This window comes from Calidris pugnax, unplaced genomic scaffold (genome assembly GCF_001431845.1).
Source record: "Calidris pugnax isolate Ruff unplaced genomic scaffold, ASM143184v1 scaffold13, whole genome shotgun sequence".
Classification (NCBI taxonomy): Eukaryota; Metazoa; Chordata; class Aves; order Charadriiformes; family Scolopacidae; genus Calidris; species Calidris pugnax.
In genome coordinates this window covers 17,780,887-17,802,378 of record NW_015090810.1, presented here as the reverse complement: position 1 = coordinate 17,802,378, position 21,492 = coordinate 17,780,887, and the positions used below count along the sequence as shown (strand labels likewise).

The 21,492-nt window shown below is 40.6% G+C and overlaps 1 protein-coding gene across 1 annotated transcript in view; it reads right to left on the bottom strand.

The window, feature by feature from the left end:
• The window catches only part of PIEZO2 (piezo-type mechanosensitive ion channel component 2), a 309,432-nt gene that overhangs the window by 131,055 nt on the left and 156,885 nt on the right, over positions 1–21,492 (bottom strand). The window contains exon 5 of the mRNA XM_014938745.1: positions 10,648–10,810. Coding sequence (XP_014794231.1) covers positions 10,648–10,810 — 163 coding nt within the window. The remainder of the gene's footprint in view (positions 1–10,647; positions 10,811–21,492) is intronic.

Below are 21,492 nucleotides of genomic sequence, written 5' to 3'. Positions count from 1 at the left end.
TCTCTGTTTGGAGTTGGGGTTCTTCAACTGCTCTCCTCAGTTTAAGACAAGCTAGCAGATGGGAAAACCTGATCATAAACAACGACCACAACCTACAGATCTGGAAGCTTTTCTAGAACAGACTCATACTGTCTGGCACCATTTCAGCACAGCCTGAATTATCAATGATATGGCTGTGCAAGGATTGCTTTGTTTCAGAGACCAGGGCTTTACACCAGCATGCTCCCTAGAAAAGGTAGGTTAGCTTCCACATCTCTGTTCCCTATCTGCAAGTGTTTTTAAGGATGATACCTTAGATACCTTACTTTTATTCTGCCTACCTCCCAGTGGTATCATTCATGACCCAGTCAATGATTGTTTCAATGAAAAGACTGACAGCTATAGGTTTGATTTTTTTTTGTATACAAACGTATCTGTTCTTAATTCAGTATCCAAGGTGAAGTAGCTGAAAGGCCATGTTCCTTTCCTGAAGCAGCTGAAAGGCCACGTTGCAGTATATCTCAAAAAGACAAACTTTGGGTTGCTCTACTCTCATATTCACCTCCCACCAACTGGATTATCTGGGACGGCTTTCCAGTTTCTCACATTGCGCACTTCAAATCGCTGAAAACAAGCAAACAGTGAACAGTTTTTACATGCAATGTGGTGATAATGTGCCTGTTGTTTTAACACTTTCTGATGATTAAACAGCCATGCAAGTACGCGCTCATCACAGAACACCAGTACTCCAGTCAGACTGTTTTGCAAAGCTCTTTTTACTATGTGGATTAGTATAAAACTACAAACCCATGCTACATAGTCTACAGTTAGAAAAATACTTTTAGTTCCATAATAAATTACTTATTATGCAATTACAGGATCCCTGTGGATGCTGATTAAATCAAATAAACTTCTCCATTCAAGGAGTATAGAGCATTTGTGAAGCCATAAACATGTGTTTCCATGACCTTTGCTCCGTAAAGCAGGGCTCCAGGACTTTTTATAAACAAACTAAATGCAGTTTAGGTTTTTCAGCAATCATGTGGAAGTCCCAGGAGTATTTATTCTACAACACTTTTTTAAACTGCCAAATTGAGATAGAGAACAGGCAAGGAAACAGTACACCCTCTGTGGCAGCTATGGCAGCTACTATTGTGGCCAGGGCCAGAATGTCCATTAGCTACTTTGGGGGCTGCTTTATTAACATCCAACTTTTAAATGTTTCATCTGGTACAGTATAAACACTACTGCACAAAGATATCCTCTAGTCCCAGAGATGTATTTACTAACAGGAAGCCTTAACTCCAACCTAAAACCTGCTCTTGCTTCAGAACACTCCTTGCTTTGTACCCACATTTAATGGTATTGTGTCTGTAAACACAAACTTGCTCACGTATTGACTTTTTGATTCTAGAGAGGACATGAATGAAACTCTTCAAAAATTCAAATAATGAGAGCAACAAAATTTAAGTAACCGGAATTGTTACACCTAAGGATATACAAGTCTCAGAACGGACACAACTCCCAGCCCTACGAATGCATTGCATTAATTATTGAGACCTCTCAAGCGTGTACTGCTAAGCTCACAAGAGTAAGTTCTCATGAGAGTTCAGGTGCTTCCTCCTTCCAGTTGGCTCATAAACACTGTACAAATAGTCTCTTTTGCAGTATTTTGACATTTCCTCTCAGGCAGAACCAGGAAACAAACAGAGAGGAGTGAGAAAATGAAAAATAAGCCTGAGAAAAACATGCAGTTAGGTGAAGTTCACCAACTGTTTTTAAGATGTTGCTTCTAGAACTCTTATCAAAGGTTAAACAGATCCTGTGGTGTCAGCTCAATTCATCAATTTATCTATGCATTTAAAAACTTATAGAGATGCAGTGATGAGCCTCATTGCAAAACACAATGTCGCAATGACACTTTGTGCTTTCCAAGGGTTTGGATTGCAGGTGGCAGAAATGCAAGCTGCAATTAGATCGCACGGCAGCACTGGCAACCTGCTTGTTGTGTGGCTATGCTCCGCAAAGTACCTCTGTGAAGGAGACTCTGAAACAACCTCCTGAGGAGCAGTGGGTGAGTTCACTGATTTGAACACATCCTTGTTGCCTCTGAACTGCCACGGGGGCTGGAGGGCTCACTCCAGCATCCAGCCGCTTCCCAGAGCCTGCTCCCTCCTGGGAAGCCCTGCAGCAGCTGCAGGAACACAGGTTCGGCACGAGGGGAGAGCTCTACATTGCAGCAGACCCTGCTGTTTATGGCTGGTGATACCAGAAATGCTAGATTCAAGATCTAGAATAGCTTGAAGGTGCAGAGATGCAATTTATTAGACATCTTTAATAAGTCTTTTCAAGCCATTAGTATGTCCAAATTTCTGGACTTTCTTTTCATTTTAAAAACCTTAAAGCTTACATTGAACAGCTGGGTTTAGGAATCATTGGAGCCAAGCTATTTGACTTAATCGTGTTAGAGCCATAACTATAGAAATATACTCTCTCTCTCGACTATCACATTATTTTACTTCAGTTTCCTCTCTAGTGCCTAAGCTGGTGCATTCAATCTAGATGGAACATATTGTAACACAACTGAGTTTCTATTTTCAAGCTTGCTCAAAAAGCGTCCCCCCCCAAAAAAAACCAAAAAAGGGATCTTTAACCTTTATCTTTAGAAATGAGATAGTCACAGGTATAGGAAGAATTCATTAGCTACCTGCTTTTAGGAGCAGCATGTACCATAAAAATGCATACAGAAAAATAAATCAAAAACCCACAATATTCCTTAGACAGACCCAGCTGTAAATACAAAAGCTGGGAAAGAAATTTACCTGCTACTTCTTTTACCATCAAAGGAACTGCAAGCCCTTAATGGGATATAAATGACTGCAGTTTAACCTGCAGTCAATTCTAAACCACATTAAGGTAATCATTTATGGAATTACCAATTTTGCAAGCAACTGAAGAACTCCACAGTTCTTCTGAAAGTGTCAGCATCTGAGAAGTGGATTTCCCTGCTGCCTCTGACATAGAAAAGCTACAAAAACTTCCACACCAACAATCCCCCCATGTCATTCCAGTTGAGCTCTACAGAAATGGGGCTGCCTAGCAAAAAAGAATCATCTTTAAGGTCATGTTGTGTGAGATACATGTACTCAAAGGGAGCTCAGGTGGGTCTGCAGAAAGCCAAAGGGAAACATTGCTGTATATACACATGGAATGGGTACTGCAAACTCCCAGCCAAGACAGAACAATAAAAGCACTCTCTGAGCTCAGCACTCCATACTCGCAGGTATTGGGTGACTTGGGGGAAGACCCTGCTAAATGAGTCAAACTCATTGAGTGTGAGACAATTGCAACCAAGATTTTGGTAGGTTTGAAATTAATGTATTCTAAAATTTATACTACACAACTGAACTACTGAAAAGAAAAATTCTAAATTAACTTGAAGTCCCATAGATTTTAATTAAAAATTTTATCACTGATAGATTTGAAGTATGCTAAAGCTTGGGTTAAATGCCTACACAGTATTAGGTAAACTAATCAGGGATGTACCGTCAGAAATAACTTTCACTGTGTTGGCAGTGTTTGATAGTAAAGAGTGACATACACTTCCACAGTAAAATCTTCTGTGGGAAAGAGTCATTCATTACAAAAAAGTATCAGCTATTTTCTGGAAAAACATCAGGATAGAGGCATTTAGCTATTCAGAGGAAATGAAGAAAAAAAGAATAAAGACAAGCACAGCTCTGATGCAGCATAACAGGAAGGCAACTCATTAAATCCTGTATACAATAGATATTGTACTGAGAGGGCCAAAGATTATTTAACTTCCCAGTGTACCTACAGCACTTGAGCAAATACCAACTGATTTCAGCAAAAGACTCACTTGGCTAATATGGAAATACAGTTTCAGATTTTAACTTCAAAAAGCTGTCAGGCATAGAAGCCAAATGCAAAAGAGAGGGGAACTCACAGGCAAAGTTTGGTGGTTTGGCCAGAGATGATTAAACACTTTTTTTAGTGAAAAGGAAATAGGAAGACTTGGGCTATGACTACAAGGCACAATTCAGCAGGAACTCTAAATGAGTTAGCGCAGGTATGTGAAACAGCACAGCACCCATATGGAGTAATTCTTGGACCGAGACATATACCTATTGCACCGTTATCCATCTTGCTAAGAAGCATGATAAATAGCCCAACAGGAGTGCTGTGGTTATTTGCAGTATTGCCTCAGCTCATACAGAAGTGCCTTGGGTACTTCTCCAGTTTCACCCTTAAGAACCACAGATTACTGGGATGAACAGAGAATGGGAAATCTAATCTATGGGAGGATCCAAAATTACTCAACATCCTTTGTCTTGCAGAACAGACTTTGAATAAATATGGGGTTTTTCTCCCAAAATATCAAAGAAATAAATGCTAGAGAAGGAAACAGTATATTAAATCAAAAGAGCAGAAGAACTAAAAGGGTTATAATGCAGTTATGAATACATGTACAACATAAATTATAGGTTTTCTGATCACCAGAAAAGCAAAATTACAGAACAGCATCCTGCTAGGAGCAATGGGATAAAGAAAAATTGCCCTCTTTTCAAGACGGTGCTTCCTACCTTCTAGAGGGAATTATGTGATACAGCTGCCTGCAACAGCAGCAGAGTGAATGCCGTGACTCAAGAGATTCCATTCTGTACTGTGTTATTCATCATTTAGGCTGTCCAAAGGCAGTAATGTTCCAGTATTCTGATCTCCTGATTATCACCTCTGTATCTCAAAATTTGGAACTGAGGACTGTTAGCCGAGCAAACCAGTAAGCCCAGTGAAGACAAGAATTTCATTATACACCTGCCATGTTTCTAGCCAAAGCAGGACAGGTGCATGCTAAAGTTTCACGCTGAACAGGTTAATGGCACTTTGTAAGGCATAATGTATTGCACTATGTAACATCATGTAGCTGAGGGACCGTTGCAGTATAATTACATATTTGTGTTAAGACTTATCCAAAGACATGTGCATCAAACCAAGAAGCTAATGTAACTTGTAAACTTTTGACCCTTGTTAAGATGAGATGCATTAGAATTCTTACTGAGGGAGGCAGCTGGGTAAGGTCTGGCAAACTTCATCACTACAAGCACTGCAAGCAAAGCGATAAGGGAGCCTCACCTACTCTCTTTAAACCACAGAAAGAAGGTATTAAATCCTACTTACACCACGTTCAAAGCACTCTGAGACCACCTGGGTTCGGACCAGTTCTCCAGAGGTTGAAACCAAAGAAATATTTATAACCAATGAGAAAAGGCAGGCAAATGCCATGCTAAATAGTGATGCCAATGAAAAGAAAAAAAGAGGAAAAAAATAGGTGTCATCAAGAAGCAAAAAGAAGCCAAGAAGTTCCAAGCCTCTCTAAGAAATTCTTTTTCCCTCTTCATCACCTGTAGTATTTTCCACAATATTTTCCACAGTAGCCATCATTTGCTATCTCTGAAGAAAAGCAAATATTGAAGGAGCAGAAGTTGCATATGGGAAGATGTTTTGAGAAGTCAGGGCCAGAGGGTCCCATGACCGTGACAGCTAAGGAAGCTAGGTGAATGTTTGATACTGGTAAAAGAAAATTAAATGAAGATAAACACAAATGAATAACTAATCTCAGGAAAAGTATACCCATTCAAGAAAAATGGGATGGCCGTCTAGACAGGGTCATGGGCACCACTGTAAACAGCTCAAAGGAGATCTCCGCATCTGAAGACAAGAAAATTGGCAAGGTGTTAGCAACTACAAGGACCGGAACATCAGATCTTTCTCAGAGCTGGGCTCTAAGCTGAACTAATTATGTGTATTTTATGGGATGTCCAGGTAGGTGATACGCTAATTGAATTGTCCAACCCAAAAATCTCTGAATCTAACAATAAATGTCATAATGCCATCGTTCAAATCAACAATAAGATCTTGCCTGAAATGCAGAGGCATTGATAATCCCTGTAGCTCAACAGAATATTGCAGAACTATGGCTGGTTCAGAAAAAAAGTAATGGAAACAAAAGAAATGGAAAAAAGAACAGGGATTGCTTACCTTCAAAAGGACAAATACGTAAGATAATAAATACATTTGATTTCCCTTATACCATCTCGCTCTGGTTTATAACATGTAATACAAGGGACCTTCCATAAAATTAAAGGGTGTTAAATTTAAAATAAAATCAGAGAACACTTATTAAATTGTAGAAGTCCTTCATGACGCCACCAAAGCCAAGAAATTAATGAGGTTTTAAAAGAGTCTGGATAATTATATGTTTAACAAGATTATTCAGAGTAGCTATAATTAACAACAACATTTTTCGGAAGGGATTTGAAACCACATGTTTTAGGATTAAAGCCAGTCTCTCACTAGGAGAAATCGGGATAAACTGTAATGTTGGAAATGGGGAAAAAGGGTATTCCCTTACTTGCTTATTGTCCTTATCCAGCAGGTACCAACCACTTTTAGGATGAGTTCACTTGCCTAAACGGGCAATTTCTAGACGAGGAAGCCCTTGGACAAGGCACTAGACATGTGTAGCTCTCAGAGCCTATCTACTCTGTCCCGTATGTTTTGCAGACCCACTTGGAGGCCTAGATCATAAGAGCTCTCAATGCACTACGTGCCCAATGTAGGCGTAGGACAAACAGCCCTGTCACTTTTTAAAAAGACAAAGCTAGGAAACTGAGCATTCTGCCTGTTGCTATTTGCCAAGGGACACAGAAGCCGAGAGACAGATGAAGTAATAGGCTTGAGGACAAACCAGGCTTGTGGCTAAAGTAAGAACCATGCTGGTCCTCCTGTCTCCAGTCCAATATCTTGACTCCAAGCCAAGCTCTCCTCATATTCTTCCCAAACCTTAGTTTATTTTAAAATAATTTCCTCTTTTTCCATTTTTTTTTCCTTTTTAAGATCCCAAACAAATCTCTGCCTTCTGCAGAACAGAGGAGGGGTGGAAGCTCTGGGATCAAGCTTGCCTTGGGTTACAGGACAAAAAACAGACCCAGTGGTCCCATTTGCTTTCTAGAAGAGCGCGGATGAGAAACAAGCTTGAATGGGCAAGGCAGAAACTGCCGTGGGAAGAAGTTGCATTGAAGACTACAATTGTATGTTTCAATTAAGATCAACACCTCTTATAAAGTTTAGGTTGTGCAATCTCAGAAGGATTTTCCTCCCCCCCTCACTGTCACTTACAATATTGGGGAACTCACAGTCTCAAGAAAAAGCTACTTCCTTTCTATACCTATCAGACTGTATATACCGTATCTGCATTCTGGCATATAAACCACCATCTGCACCAAATCACAGATGCCGTACTTGCAGCTGCAGCTGGGAGTTAACAGCTCTTTGTTATTTTCTTCCACCTTTTACACCTTGTGACTTGCATTGTGCTTTTCGGCATTTGCAATCCGGGCCTGTCTCCAGCTGAATTCACCTGCTTTAAATTTTCTGAGCCCTAATAAAAAAGGCCTGCAGACACGTTTGCTCCAAGTGTGCAACCATTTAGGGGTGGTAATGAGTTGGACTGCAGCCTGGTATCTGGCAGACCTTCCTACTTCATGACTCACTGTTAATTAAAACCACACTCTTTGCTTATTCCTGGGATAGCGTTACTTACAAATAATTGAGTCTCTCACTACCTTACAGCCTCCTCCCCCAGATCTGTTCTGTAGAATACACTTTTCTGATGGAGATCTGTTTCCCTTAAAGTTAAATGCAGTGTAATGAAGAAGGACGTCCATTTTTCAATGAATCCTTGTTGCCCTTAATTTGGATTCTGGTACTTTTTCTTATTTTGAATTGCATCTCAACCCACGGGCAATCTGATCCGTTGTACTCTACAGTTGGTTTCTGGAGGCTACTGCCGTGACAAAGTACAGCACAAAACTGAGTAACACAAACTGCTACGCAACTCCAGGCAATTTTTCAGCGTGCCCATATAACAACTGAAATGTGACGGATTCACACTGGGCTTTGAAAAGGTCACTTTTAGAAATATTAAACCAATTATTTAACAGGTTTTCTTACACATAAATTTTGGAAGGAGTAGATAGATTAACTTTTCTTTTTTAAATGAAGCCTATTTCCATAGTATTTCACTCTTTCTCAAAGCAAAGCTCTATGTAAATAATTTCATGAAAAAAGTTAAAGCTGCGCGACAAATTCTCTGCTTTTGCCTGGAAGTCACAGTGCTGACTTCTTGATTTATAGAGCCACCTGGGGCTAGGCATCTAGCAATCTCAAAAGTCACCTCTCTTATGGCTCTTTTGAGCCTGTTCAAATCAGCTGATGCATTCTTAACAACATCTCATACCGTGAATCTCTGATGACTGGTGGCAGGGACTCTCAGCCAAAGCTCTTCAACTAGAATTGGCTCTGGGGCTGGTCTAACAAACCTAGGACTATTTTCTTTGAAGGCACAGGCCCAAGCTCAACACTTCTCCTGAACCGTTTGTTTGTAGGGCAGTTATTGCTGCAACTCATTTTGTTTTTTGTAATTAACAGAGCTACAGCATCAGTAGAGAGCCCCACCAACACGCAGCCATAGGCAGCAGTCAGCTAATGCAGAATTCAAAGAACTGATCACTTAGTTTTCCAGTGGACTCTACTAAGGAAGAAATGAATATTATCGTGTGAAACCCGCAGTTTGGACTCATTTTAGATCATGCCAATATTCTCCAAAATTCAGACACTCAGCTGCATGCTCTGCATATGCATTAGGTTCCTTACAGTCAGTCCTGCCAAATACATATTCCTAGCAGATTCGGCTGCTTCTGCAGCCTCCTCCTAACTAGCAGAAATGATTCCAGGATGTTATGTGCAGACACCTACAAAGAGAAAGCTGAAGTTGGAAAAATATATTTAATAGGTATTTAATTTTCCACTCTCCATTTCACTCCATCTTTAAAAAAAACAAGCAGGTTATTCTGATGCAAATTCATCATTTCAGCTGTGAAGAGCACAATTCCTTAAAGCACTGGGGTTCACCTCACATGACAGTAACTATTATCCCTTTTTAAAAAACTGCCAGTGAGTTTTGGGTGTGACTAAATCTAAACACAGCTGCTGAGTTCACTATATAATCTATAATACATACCATTTACAGAACATAAAGAATATTTTCTGGGTTTTGATGTGAAGAAGTAAAATATATTTACACAGATTTCCATTTGTCCAGTATCAATATTTCTTTGTAGTCAAAATTTTTTCTTTCTTCTCTCCCACGCTCTTCCTTTGTGGAATATTCTGGCCCATTTAGCTGCATTGGTGAGTTGCCTTGTGGTAGCCAGACTAAGACCAACCCAACTTAAAGCTACACTCTGTGCTTCAAAGTCTCTTAGAGCCCACTTTTGTAAAATGCAACTCTTAAGAGAGATGGGCTGAACATAGAACGTGCCAATTAGCCACACCTCTTAATAGTTCAAACATCTCCCCTTACGGGTATAGCCCCAGATTCTAGCCTGCTGCTAAATCCATTTTGCACAGCTCCAACGATAAAGCAGATTTAAAGCTGATAAAACCAGCTTCCAGGAGACACAGCAAAACCTTGCATACGCTCATCAGACCCAGACCTATATATCCTCCAACATGTAGTTGAAAGCTGCAACCTTCAGGCAGCCCTCAGCTGCCAGGAAAGCCTGTAAGAATTACAAGCAACTGAGTATAAAGCACAGTCCTGATACTGATCTCTCACATGCCAGAAACTCGACCAGCTTCTGGCAATACCGCAATCCAGACAACATGGCAACATGCAGAGAGGCTTTTTTCCTCTCTCCATAGTGGCATCAAAATGGGCAGCTGATCCCCCTAAATACCTTACCCACTTCAAAGTGCAATTTCTATTTGAAATAAGCAAGTTGCAACTGTCTCCCCTAAAAGTGGATTTTTGAGATTAAGGAAAAAAACATTCCACCCATACAGAAAACAAGACAGAAAATGAGACCCAAGGCATGCTAGACAGTCTGATAAAAAACATGTTAAGATTAGTAGTAGGAAACTCTCTGCACCCTGGGCTAAATTCCCACTGCAGCTTTTTGTATTATAAAATCATTCCCCTCTTTCTGTGGATTTTTCTATATTCCACATCTCTGCCCTTCTTCTTCCCACTAGTAAAATACACAGCAAACACATCAACACTTCCAGCTAAGCCGTTCCCCCAAATTATTCTCAAGCTCACACAGTATGACCACAGTTTTAGATAACTCCTTCCATGAATGTAATACACAGTCTCTTTCCCCTTCTCCTAAGGGTCATTTCTGATCATCACTCAGATGCTGCTGTTATTCTTGGATAACAAGTTTGGAAATATGGATGCTATCTAAGAAATTGAAAAATGTATGTAGTGAAACAACTTTGTCAGACTCAACCAGCAGCTCTGGTGTAGAAAGAACTTGTGTTCAACAGTCATGATTATTTCTTAACTCAAAACGATTTGAAAAATTCAGTAGCATATTTACCACTTTTCATATTCTGCTTTGTTTTCTCAACATAATAACAACTGTAGCTTTTCCACTTTAAAAACAATCGTTTAGTTTCCTGAAAGTAAGTTCACCCCTTAATATACTCTGTGCTCATGAAACCATTTCAGAATACATCTCTGACAGGAATGCCAAAGGTCACTATTAGCTAAAAGCCATACAGATAGAAATGTGTATTTGATACCATTTCCTCATTTTCAAATTGCATGTTGCACTGTGCTGCATCCTCGGTTACTGGCTTCTGAAACATGTTGCGGCAGATGAGCCATACTGTCAGACTAGCAATGAACATTCCAATATCTGGTACAAATAGTCTGATCACGTTGCCAGCATCTGCTCCTTTCACACTGTATGGGATAAAAAACAAAACAAAACAAAACAAAAAGAAACAAAGAAACATTTGTTACTTCTAATGACATTTTCAACTGGAACAGAAAGTTAGCTCAAAGCAAAGAAAAAACCCCAAAAACCCAATAATAAAAATGCTTCACAATATGGGAAATAGAAGATGATCAAGGAACTCTAGACAGACAGATATTTTTGCTCCCCAGAAGTGCAGAATAAGTGATTATTCAGTGGGAGTTCACATACTCATATTTTAGAGATACTTAGAATTTTGATTAATCCAATTCTGAATCCATCTTGTGGAGAGCAACACAGGACCAACCTTCAAATTCAACAAGATTTCAGCTGAGTTCTTAGAAGATCCATGTGTATAAATCACAATCCCTTTACAGACAACAGCATCCAGCTCCACCAGGGAGGCCAAGCAAAGAGAAGATAGCATTCATGGCACCCCTAAGTGTGCCCTAATCATTCCTGGCACACAGAGGAATAGCCAGGAAGTCTGTAATATTTTAATATGTTTTATTATTATGTTAACTGTTAATACATTTTATTCAACCAGACCTCTTAAATACCTTTTTGGGTATTTCAGTACTAATATTTAAGTACAAATATTTAAATACTAATTACAGTGTTAAGTCCCCGCCAAGAGAACCTTTCTTCTCCTCCAAGAGATTTGTAAGGCTGGATGGATTTTATGTAGAAAAAAAACCCCGCACTGCTTCATTGTGCAGATTTAATTGTTTAGGCTGGGAAATATGACTTTATGGGTTTGGATGTGGTGCCTGAATTTGCTTCGCTGTTAACATGGAGGGCTTGGATTCAGATTTAGTGGCACAATTAATAGTTTATTAAGCTGCCGCATGGACTTACTGAACTTTAAACTATTAATGAGAGGATATAATCTTAATTATTTGAAAGTGTACAGCCAACCTTGAAGTTAGCACTTTTTAAATATGCAGTACAATTTTAATTTTAATTATCTTTTGTATAGGACTTTATGAGCATAATCAGTTCTGAGGACAGGTGAGGCATCTGCATAGCTCCTTGGGCATAGGTGAGTGTGCTAGACTGGCTCTTCATAGCCTGAACTGGTAGAAAACCTTGACAGGTCGTTTTATAGATGCAAAAGAAGAGATTACCTCTGGCCTTTCATTATCATAACACTAGCAGCTTTGAAGCCCAAAAAAGGCTATTTTTGAAGGAGTCACCTGCAACTGCTGCTGTCCCATTACTGCTGCTGACCCAACTTTTCCACCACCCTGTATCTTGCAAAGTAACATACGCCCAAAGTGAGAGCAAGGTAAGTGACAGGAAAGCTAGATTTAATTTTTGTTTCAACAGGTACAAATGAGTGTATCACGGGAAGCAGTGAGCAATAAGCAATTATGAAATGGGCCCAGAAGTACTACTGCATTTGATCAAAATAGGAGGGGGAAAACTCAAGCTCTAGTTCTTCTTCCCATGCTCAGACATAGACACAGAATACACTGACAAGGTGCTAAGGAAAACAATTTAAGATTTGAAATTTCAGCTTCTTGAAAAAGGAAAAGAAAGAAATTGCTGTCGTGCAATCAGAAAACTTTCTCTTCTGATGCTCCTTGCTGTTATCGATTAACCCTGAATGGTCATACACTACAGGCAGCTAAGTAGCTTGAAAAAGTTTTGCTAATGGCTTCAAGTTATACTGAGGCAGAGAAAAAAAATAAGTCATGGAAAGGCTTGAAAAAGAGTTAGATGGCAAGGTCCTTGCTGGATTTCTTGCATGTTTCTTGTGCCGCTGCTTCAAGCAAAGCATGTGTAGAGTCAACTGGCGTATGACAGCGTAGCCGATCTGTTTAACGTTACAGAAAATCCAGGCTTGACATGTGTCAGTTCATTTTGCAGTACCTAATTCCCAACAACAGTGTACCCAGGATTCACAATAACAATAATGAATTAGTTTTACTCATCCTGATTGTTAAGCTGAAACCTCCCTATTAATGCGGTTTTACTAAATAAGAGGCAACAAAATCTGAATTCTTGATTCTGAAAGTATCACTCAGGCATTTTTTAGAAACAGTTGAAAAAACCCCTGAGCCCAGTATTAGTGTAACACTATAAATTTGCTAGTCTCATATTGAAAAATGGATCAGATTACTTCTATGTAATACTTCTGTAAGCGAGCTTTGGAGTCCCATCTAAAATTAATTTTACCTCACTTCTTTACTTAAACCACAAGTCCATCAGATTCAACCACTCACACACGAGCAAATTAAAAGGTGGCAGCCTTCAAACACCAGCGTTTCTTAGTCGCACCAGGTTCTCCTTCCTCACATTGTACTCCCATGGAGCCACGCTGGGTCTTCCTCGGCGTATCCCACTTCCCAGAACAAGGGGAGACCCCTGCGGGAGCAGTGCCTCTGTCGCGGCTCACATTTCTTTCCACTAACCCAAACCGAGTGCTTCTGATCTTTCAAAATAAATCATTTAGCATGTTGTTGTGAAAGATGTAATGTACAGTTCAGGCGAGCAATAGAGAGCCCGAACAGTGATAATTAACCACAGAGCAGGGAGAAATTCTGCACATGAATAATTTATTCACCAAAACCGGTCACAAATGTATGCTGTCCCCACCTCCCCAGGAAGAGCAAAACAAACTGACCTCAGTGTGATAATTAAAAAGGAAACAAAAGATCACTTGAAATTAGAGAAATGTATATTCTTCTGTAAAGCAGAATAATAAACTGCTTCATTTGACCCCAAGCAATTTGCTCCTCAGTTTTTCACAGCAACAGCTGAAATAAAAATCAGTTATTCCCACTTGTTATTTCTGGCAGTACAAAAAAGAATGGTAAATACTGCAATCATTCCACAAACATTTCTCACTTTATTTGCGCATTCACACATGGTCATATTTTGCATTTGATAACAGTCTGTGCATTGTGCTCTTTACTCCAGACGAGGGTCTCTAATGACGAAGTTGAAACAGAAGCAAAGGAAACCTATTCAAGAGATCTCCTACAGAAACAGTTTTATTTAATCCCTGCAAGAATCCCAGTGTACAATGAATTGGGCATAGCCCTTGATCTGCAACTAGTACAGCATCATTTACTCACCTAAACTAAATAATTTACCTACAGGGCAATTTTAATTGTAATAGATACCTCTGACAGAAGCTTATAAAGCATCCAGAAACATGTTCTGAAATGTAATTACAGTAAACAGCAGCTTTAGAAGGATTTTCGCCCTCTCTCATTCTTTCTTACAGGATGCAGAAGAAAACAGGTCACCATCATACCCGCCCTTCCACCCCCCCCAAGCAACAAAAGAAAGTTAGGGGTTTGAACTGTTTTTCTACTTTCCCTGACCAAGTAAATAACACTGCAAACATTTTTTAAAGTCAAGTGAATACTGCAGTTAGGGTTGCAAAAGCTCCTCTATAACAAAAATAAATTTTGTAGGACAAAAAGGATTTTACAATTTTCACATCAATATGTGAAACTGGTTTATCATAACAATAGGCCCCTAATACAGCAATTTCCTTGACAGTCTACCTATGTTCCCTTGTTGTTTTCAGCCGTATACTTTAAATTTAAACTACTTTAGAAAAAGATCATCTTCATTTCCTGTGTTTATACATAATTTTTCTAGGACTGTGTGACCCTGTTTCATGTCTGAAGTTGACTGGTGCTAAAGAAATTACTGGGCAAAATTTCTGAGTTTATCTGCATGGATAATAGTTAACTCTGGACATATAAATTAAAACTGTTCTCTTACTTTATGTATACTCACTTGCAGTCAAACAAACCCCAAATGCCTTGAAGAAGCAAAGCCAGCATAATTTAAACATTACATTCTCACTCAGTGCTCTAGAAATCAGGATTTGAGTTTTCTGAAAATAAAATTTTCATTTTTTTTTCCTTTCTAGAATAACCGTTTCTCACAAATTATTCACCTTCTACTGAATGCACAAAGCTTTGGTGAACAGTGAACTGCCTTACCTTACCTTGTCTGATTTAATTTCTTTAGAATGGCAGACACATTACCTTCCTTTTCATTTCAGGTTTACAGAATAAAACCAGAAAAGGAGCAGAGCTATTAGAACCAAAATTGCAATGGATTCAATAGAAAAAAAGTAAAATATCTAGTAACACATGTGTAAAGCAATGTGCATAGTATCATAGAAAATACTCCACGTACAGAATGAAAAAAAATAGTCTTCAAACTCTAAATATTTAAAATTTTGCTACAAACAAATAAAATAATAATTGGGAAAAAAGAACATTCTGTCTTTCTTAAACAGAACTCAAAGTAATTCAGCATCAGCAATATATCATAATGTTAGGCTTATGTTAAACAATAAATCAAACAATGCCTCCAGATTAAAGCCCTGTAAAAAGCCTGATTATATATTGCACACTGGGTAAACAAAGTATTTTAAACTTTATTTTTTATTATAGTTTAAAAAATTTCTCAAAAGCCTTATTCACTGCATACTCTAATAACATTTCTTTTCTCCCCTCAGGGATTTTCTATGACACTTGTTTACTTTCTAATTAATTGATTTAATAAAATTGCAATTAGGTAACATTGTATTAACAGTTTACAGGGAATAAACTAAGGAAAAGCTGCACAGATGCTAACACTTTCCAATCATCTTGTTTTGTCTGTGAAACATGTGATTATTTCCAAGTGGATCTAATATTTCAGAGCAATTTATGCATCACCGTATATGTTTACAGCACAGTCCCGATGGGCTTCATCTGCAACTGTAATCACTTGGATTGGAGGCAAATCACACCCAAAAATCATAAGCGTGGTCCCCTGGAAATGTGGACTGGCAGTATCCCACAGGTGCTATGTGGTGCTGTGAATGGCTTGTTTATCACTAGTATCCTCCCTGTGATCCAAGAATAGTGGAAACTTTGAGGGTACCATAGGCTGGAAATCAGATTGCCTTAGAGACGTGCTTGCTGACCCTTGCTGTTGGAAGTGGGTCTTGGGGATGGGTGCAGCTGGAAAGAAGTTAAGGAGGCCCCTTGTCCTCTTTCGGTTTGAGCCAAGGATGAAATGTCCGCCTCTGTGCTCACTCTGCTTGGAAACCCACACTTAACATATTTGGGTCTGAGGACTGTGGACCCGATCTGAGCCACAACCAGCACTTCAGCGAGCATAGGATGCTCATGGTTTATATTCATGCTCGCATGGCTTTTCCCCGCTAGTCCAAAAGGCAAGTTAGATATGATGCTGGTTCACATGGCAACCTTCATGTGACCCTCAGGGCAAACCTCCACTATGGGCAAAGCATGCGAGTTGCTGAGCACTGCTATGTCTGCCTTTAGTCCTTTCCTTAACTCTTGTTCACCCACAAATTGAAAATAAATTAAGTTACAAAAATGAAATAAAAACTTATTAATATTAATATCCACTGTGCATGATCGCTCTTAATCCTGCACTGCCCTAAAGTCACTGTCCTCTCAGTCCATGTAAAGCTTGCCATGTGTCTTACCCAAAATATCTGAAGCTGCACTTTGAGAGAATTTTGGTCATGCAAAGTGAAAGAGTGGGAGGAAGAGGGAAGCAAAAACTGCATAGAAAACTACCTATAAAAATATTTAGCATGCACTGACCTACCCAACATAAAAGTTCAAAGAGCTCCTGAAGTATTTGTAAAATCTTAATCACTGCTTACAAACTATGTCTGCATGGATTCAAAAACCAAAAGTACACTTCGTTTTCTCAGGAAAGATGCCTTGTGATGAAGAACACTTTCTGTATTGCAAAAGTGCTTAACCACGTATTAACCAAACATTTGCTTTCCAAACACCGCTATGCAGAGAGAGAGCAGCTATTTGAAACTAAATGCACATTGCCAAGCTTTTGGTGCCTCATTGCTTGCATAAAACATTCAACATTAAGAAATTATGGATATGTGCAATATGTAAAACGTTGGCTCGTGCCAATTTTTCTTTTTTAAAGCGGCCACTGTTTCTCGTTGTCCATTGATCTTCTAATAAAGGGCAAACTCCAGCCTGCCCAGGGCAGCATGCAGAAGACATAAAATTTTGCTGGGATTTAGGAGCTATCACGCAAAGCTCTCAGCTGTGCTCCTGCCAGACTCGTGACAGCGTGACCTCCAGCTCGCTTTGCCCACGTCCCGCAGCTCCAAGCGTGGAGCAGGAGTGATGCTGCGCAGCCAAGGGGAAGTGAGCACATTCCCCTCCACACCCAGGGTGCTGTGCCTGCCAGCCCCCCCCCCCCAACAGCTGCGGAAAGCATTTTTTCTGGGTGCCTGGTTGATCTCGCTCCATCTTTACCCTCCTTGAGTGTGGCTGGGGAAAGGCAACCAGCCGGACCCCAAACAACCTGGATAACGTTCTGTTACTGCCAGCCCGAAATATCTCAGATGCTGTGGTGCGTGATACCACCGCACCCGCACAGATTCGGCTGTGAATACGCCGTCCAACCCAAATAAACTTTGGCTTCACTTTGGAATTGATCTCCGAGAATCGAGGAGCTCTGCCCCTTCCCTGGGCAGCCGACCCTCCCGCAGGAATTTAACCCTCCCCGGCCCGCCCCCCCCCCCCCCCCCCCAAGTGCTGTGGAAATGACAAGCCCATCCGCAGCACAAATTATGTCAGGTCAAAATGGGAATGTGATCCCAGACGGAGGCAGAGCTGAAGTGAGCAGAAGAGACCTGAGGACACCTCAGCTGCATGTGCACTTTAGTGTCTGAAGTCTTCCAGTCTTTCCATTGCGAGCATGTACATTTCTCACTCAGACACACACTGCACAGGGATTTGGCTGAAGCCCTAATTCAGTATTCATTGATCACTGCTAAACATTCACAGTTAAATCTGTCCATAATGCTCATAAATACTTGGTGACTGACAGCAAAGTGTTTATATAAAGGCACACAGATATCCATATGTTCCACAATATTCTTGACTAAAAGAAAAGTGCTGAAAAGACTGAAGCAGGCTGACCTGAATAATAACCACTGAAATAATTCAGTGATTATTTTGAAATATATTTGCTCCCTCTCTCTGCAGCTCTCACTGGTTGGAGCAAGACCAGATCATAATTTCAAACTATTTTTTATTTCGTTCTATAGCCAGAGTATAATATAATCACAGAAAGTAAAAGACACGTCTAGATTTTCCAGTCAGCTGCAGATTGAGGAGGGAATAATATTTCCCCCAATTACAGCAAGCGACACTGTAAATTACTGACATTTTACAAAGCCAGATTACTCTCAATACAGAGGAAAGGCATGCAACCACTAGGAAATGCCATGGTTCAAGCTGCAGTGCCCATTTTGCTTCAGTGAGGGTATGGGGGACCCCCTACACCCCCCCAGCCCCATTCCTGATTCAAAACTATCCAAGTGCCACACTTGCAGGGATAGGACCGTTCACCAGGACCCTCAATTCTTCCACATGAAACAGCTCCCAGTCTACCCTGCCTGCTTTCAACATGCCCATCTTTCTCTTCGCAGTGTCACGGAGGACAGGACAGAAGGCAACGTCTAACCCTCCCCACCATCACCTGCCTGAAAATCCCAGTGGCTTAGAGGCAAAAGCACGTGGGCATGGCGGGAAGCAGACTCCAGCCATCAGGGGCATGTGTGCAACATCTCCCCTCATGCCCCTAGGTGATTTCCATTAAAACTGGCCAAAAGAAACACCCTGATTTACCCTTGTGCACTTTGTTCAATTCTACAGCATCAAGTTGATAAAGAAGAGTGGTAGAAATCAGTGGCAAACTAAATGTCCCAACACCCTGAGATGCTGCTTCTTATTTTTCTGTAAATGGAGGGCATGATACAATCCCTGGGTGGCAAACACCCCACGTAGAGGTGGGAGGGGAGAGGACTAGTTCCCTGCACTCCTTGAGGCTATCTGCTCAGTGACTGGGGTGGGTGGCCACCAAAAACCTCCCTCAGGTGTGAAAGGCAACCACGGTAGTGTTTTGCCACTGGGGGAGACCCTTCCCTTGGCTGACTGTGGAAAAGGACAGGATTGCTCAGATCCAAATGGGGCAAAAAGGAGCTGAAGTCAGGTGTTCCTGCCTTTGCCTCCAAGCTGGGTGCCCTTTGTCAGCACACCGCAGCAGGCTGCTCCGACCCTGTACATGGTACATTAGTTCTCCACCGGCCACAGGCTTCCTTGTGTTTCATGTGCCAATTGCTATTTGGAGATCTCACATGATTTATTCATGAACAAAACCCAACAAAACCAAAATAAAACACAAAGCCAAACCGTCAAGCATGCATCCTAGAGAGTTTTTGGATACTAATTGCAAGGCTGATTGCTCTCCAGATTAAAACAAAGACTGGCTCACATTCTGCTGCTGGTGGGTTTACCACTGTATTGCTCCCAGCTACCACTGTACTGCAGGAGGCTGGGCCGTGCCAAGAAAAACACTGACAACAGTCTCACAACTCAAGCGCTCAAACAACACAGGCCATAAAATACCTTCTATCAGATGTTCGTTTCCTTTGAATCCCTAGGTTAAATGGCATGAGAAAAGTTAGCCAAAATTAATTTAGCCGAAAAGAAAATAAGCACAAGGGGTGGCAGGAAACGAGCAACCTGAAAACCTAATGCAAACAGTTGGATAAATAAGATTCCTACTGAATGGATACAACTTCTGGGAGGACCTTATGCCATTGCTGAGGCAGCCCAGACCATCAGATGAACGTAACACAATTACATGCTTCAGAGGCGCAAGAATTCTACATGGAAATTACACAACTGTACAAGCGCAGCAAAAATTTCTCCTCACTTGTAGTTAGCAAGGAGAACATACCAGAGGTATAAAATCTAACACTTAGTGACTAAGAAGCCTCAGTTAGAGATTGCTCTGCCATCACGTCCTTCCTTCAATTTCATGATGCTCCTTTACCTGTCATAGCATCTATTAGTCTGTAGGTACCCAAGTGACATGAGATTGCTCTTTTTGCAAAGTACCCAGACTACTGTAGCACACTGTTAGAAATGACATTGAGTGATAACCATCCGGTTTTCAGCTTTTGGTTTCAGTGTAGTAGAAATTGATTATGTTCAAATTAAGTTATTAAAAGTATCCCTGTTCCACTTTAAGCTTCATTCCCCTTGAATCTCATTGGGTCGCTGACTGCTTGTGTGCCACAGTTGTTACTAGAAAGTAAGTTTACTTATTTGATTTACATCCCTGTGCTTCGCAATCTCTTATTTGTCTCCTGGTTTTATCTAAGGCCCACCTGTGAGCATTATTAAGTCTTTGTTTTTTCAACCACTGCTACTGCATAAAAAAGACTAAAAGCTGCCACCTTGCAATTTGGGAATTCTCCTGTCATAAATATTCAGCCAGTATAACACTCTTTCAGAAGGGGCTGGCATAGAAGTATCAGGATGAAAACAGGCATATTGTGCTCTGCTAACATTTGCTAGATTGAATGATCCCCTTCCACAGCTCCATCTCTTGAAAATCTAAGTCTTAGAATAGAATAGAATAGAATAGAATAGAATAGAATAGTTCACTTGGAAGGGGCCTACAATGATCATCTAGTCCAACTGCCTGACCACCTCAGGGCTGACCAAAAGTTAAAGCATGTAATTAAGGGCACTGTTCAAATGTCAGGTGTTTCTTTACCAAGAGGGTGGTCAAACACTGGAACAGGTTTCCTAGGGAGGTGGGCGATGCCCCAAGCCTGTCAGAGAGGAGTGGGAATGACGTAAAAAGTTTCCCTGACTCCTTCTGTTGGAATTGTACCGGTCACTTCTGCAAGACATCGGCATTGCCAGAGGAAGTCCCAAAGCAGAGACAGGACTGAAGGAGCAGCTGGAGGCAATGGTCTGGTCTACGAGCGTAATTTTGCAACGGGATGTGGCAGCATGTGTTATTTCCAACTGCTCAACAGAGGTCCTCTCCAAGCACCTTCACCTAGAATACAGACTTGAAGAAAGCTGATACACCAGGCAGAAAATTGTAACGATGCTGCCTGTGATTAACAAAGCTGTTTCTCAGCTCACATGGATTTCTAAAGCACTGTTTCCCAAAGAAACAAGGCATACCAGAAATAATGAAAAGAGATTGACTAGGAGGATGTTTCAGAGACTTCATTAAAAATTAATAGAGATCTTTGTCTTTCAAAGTTTTATCATCTCTTGGACAGTAAAGAGTAGGAGGATAAAGTTCTTTGTTCACTCATTTTGCCACGGAAAGAGAGAGCCAGATGATCAGCTGATACCAATTATAAATTATTGGTCAAGATTATAGAAGGAAATGAAATATGGGGGCAGACTGATCTGATTTCTAGCAGCGCTGAACTGGAGCAGATGTGTGCATCAAGTCCTGCATCTCTTCTTTCCTCCCACATGTCTTTTTCTTCTCTGAATGGTAGCCCATGAAGGGAAATCTTGGCTTCTCAGTAAGTTCCCATAATTCATCCAGATTTCACAATAACAGTATATATTCCTTTGCGTTCTGACAGTGTGCAGAGGCCACACGAGTCCCCAGTGAACCGGGGGTGTTAACCTCCGCTCCATTTTTCTCATCGTGTGCATATGGAAAAGAATATTTACTGGCTGCTTGGAAGAGTCAGTACAGAACATTTACTCATGTCAAAAAAATGGGAAAAACCCTATAATATGGAGCTCTCTTCCACAGTTAGATTAATTTTTCAACACGTGTTATTTTCTGAAATAAACCTCACTCA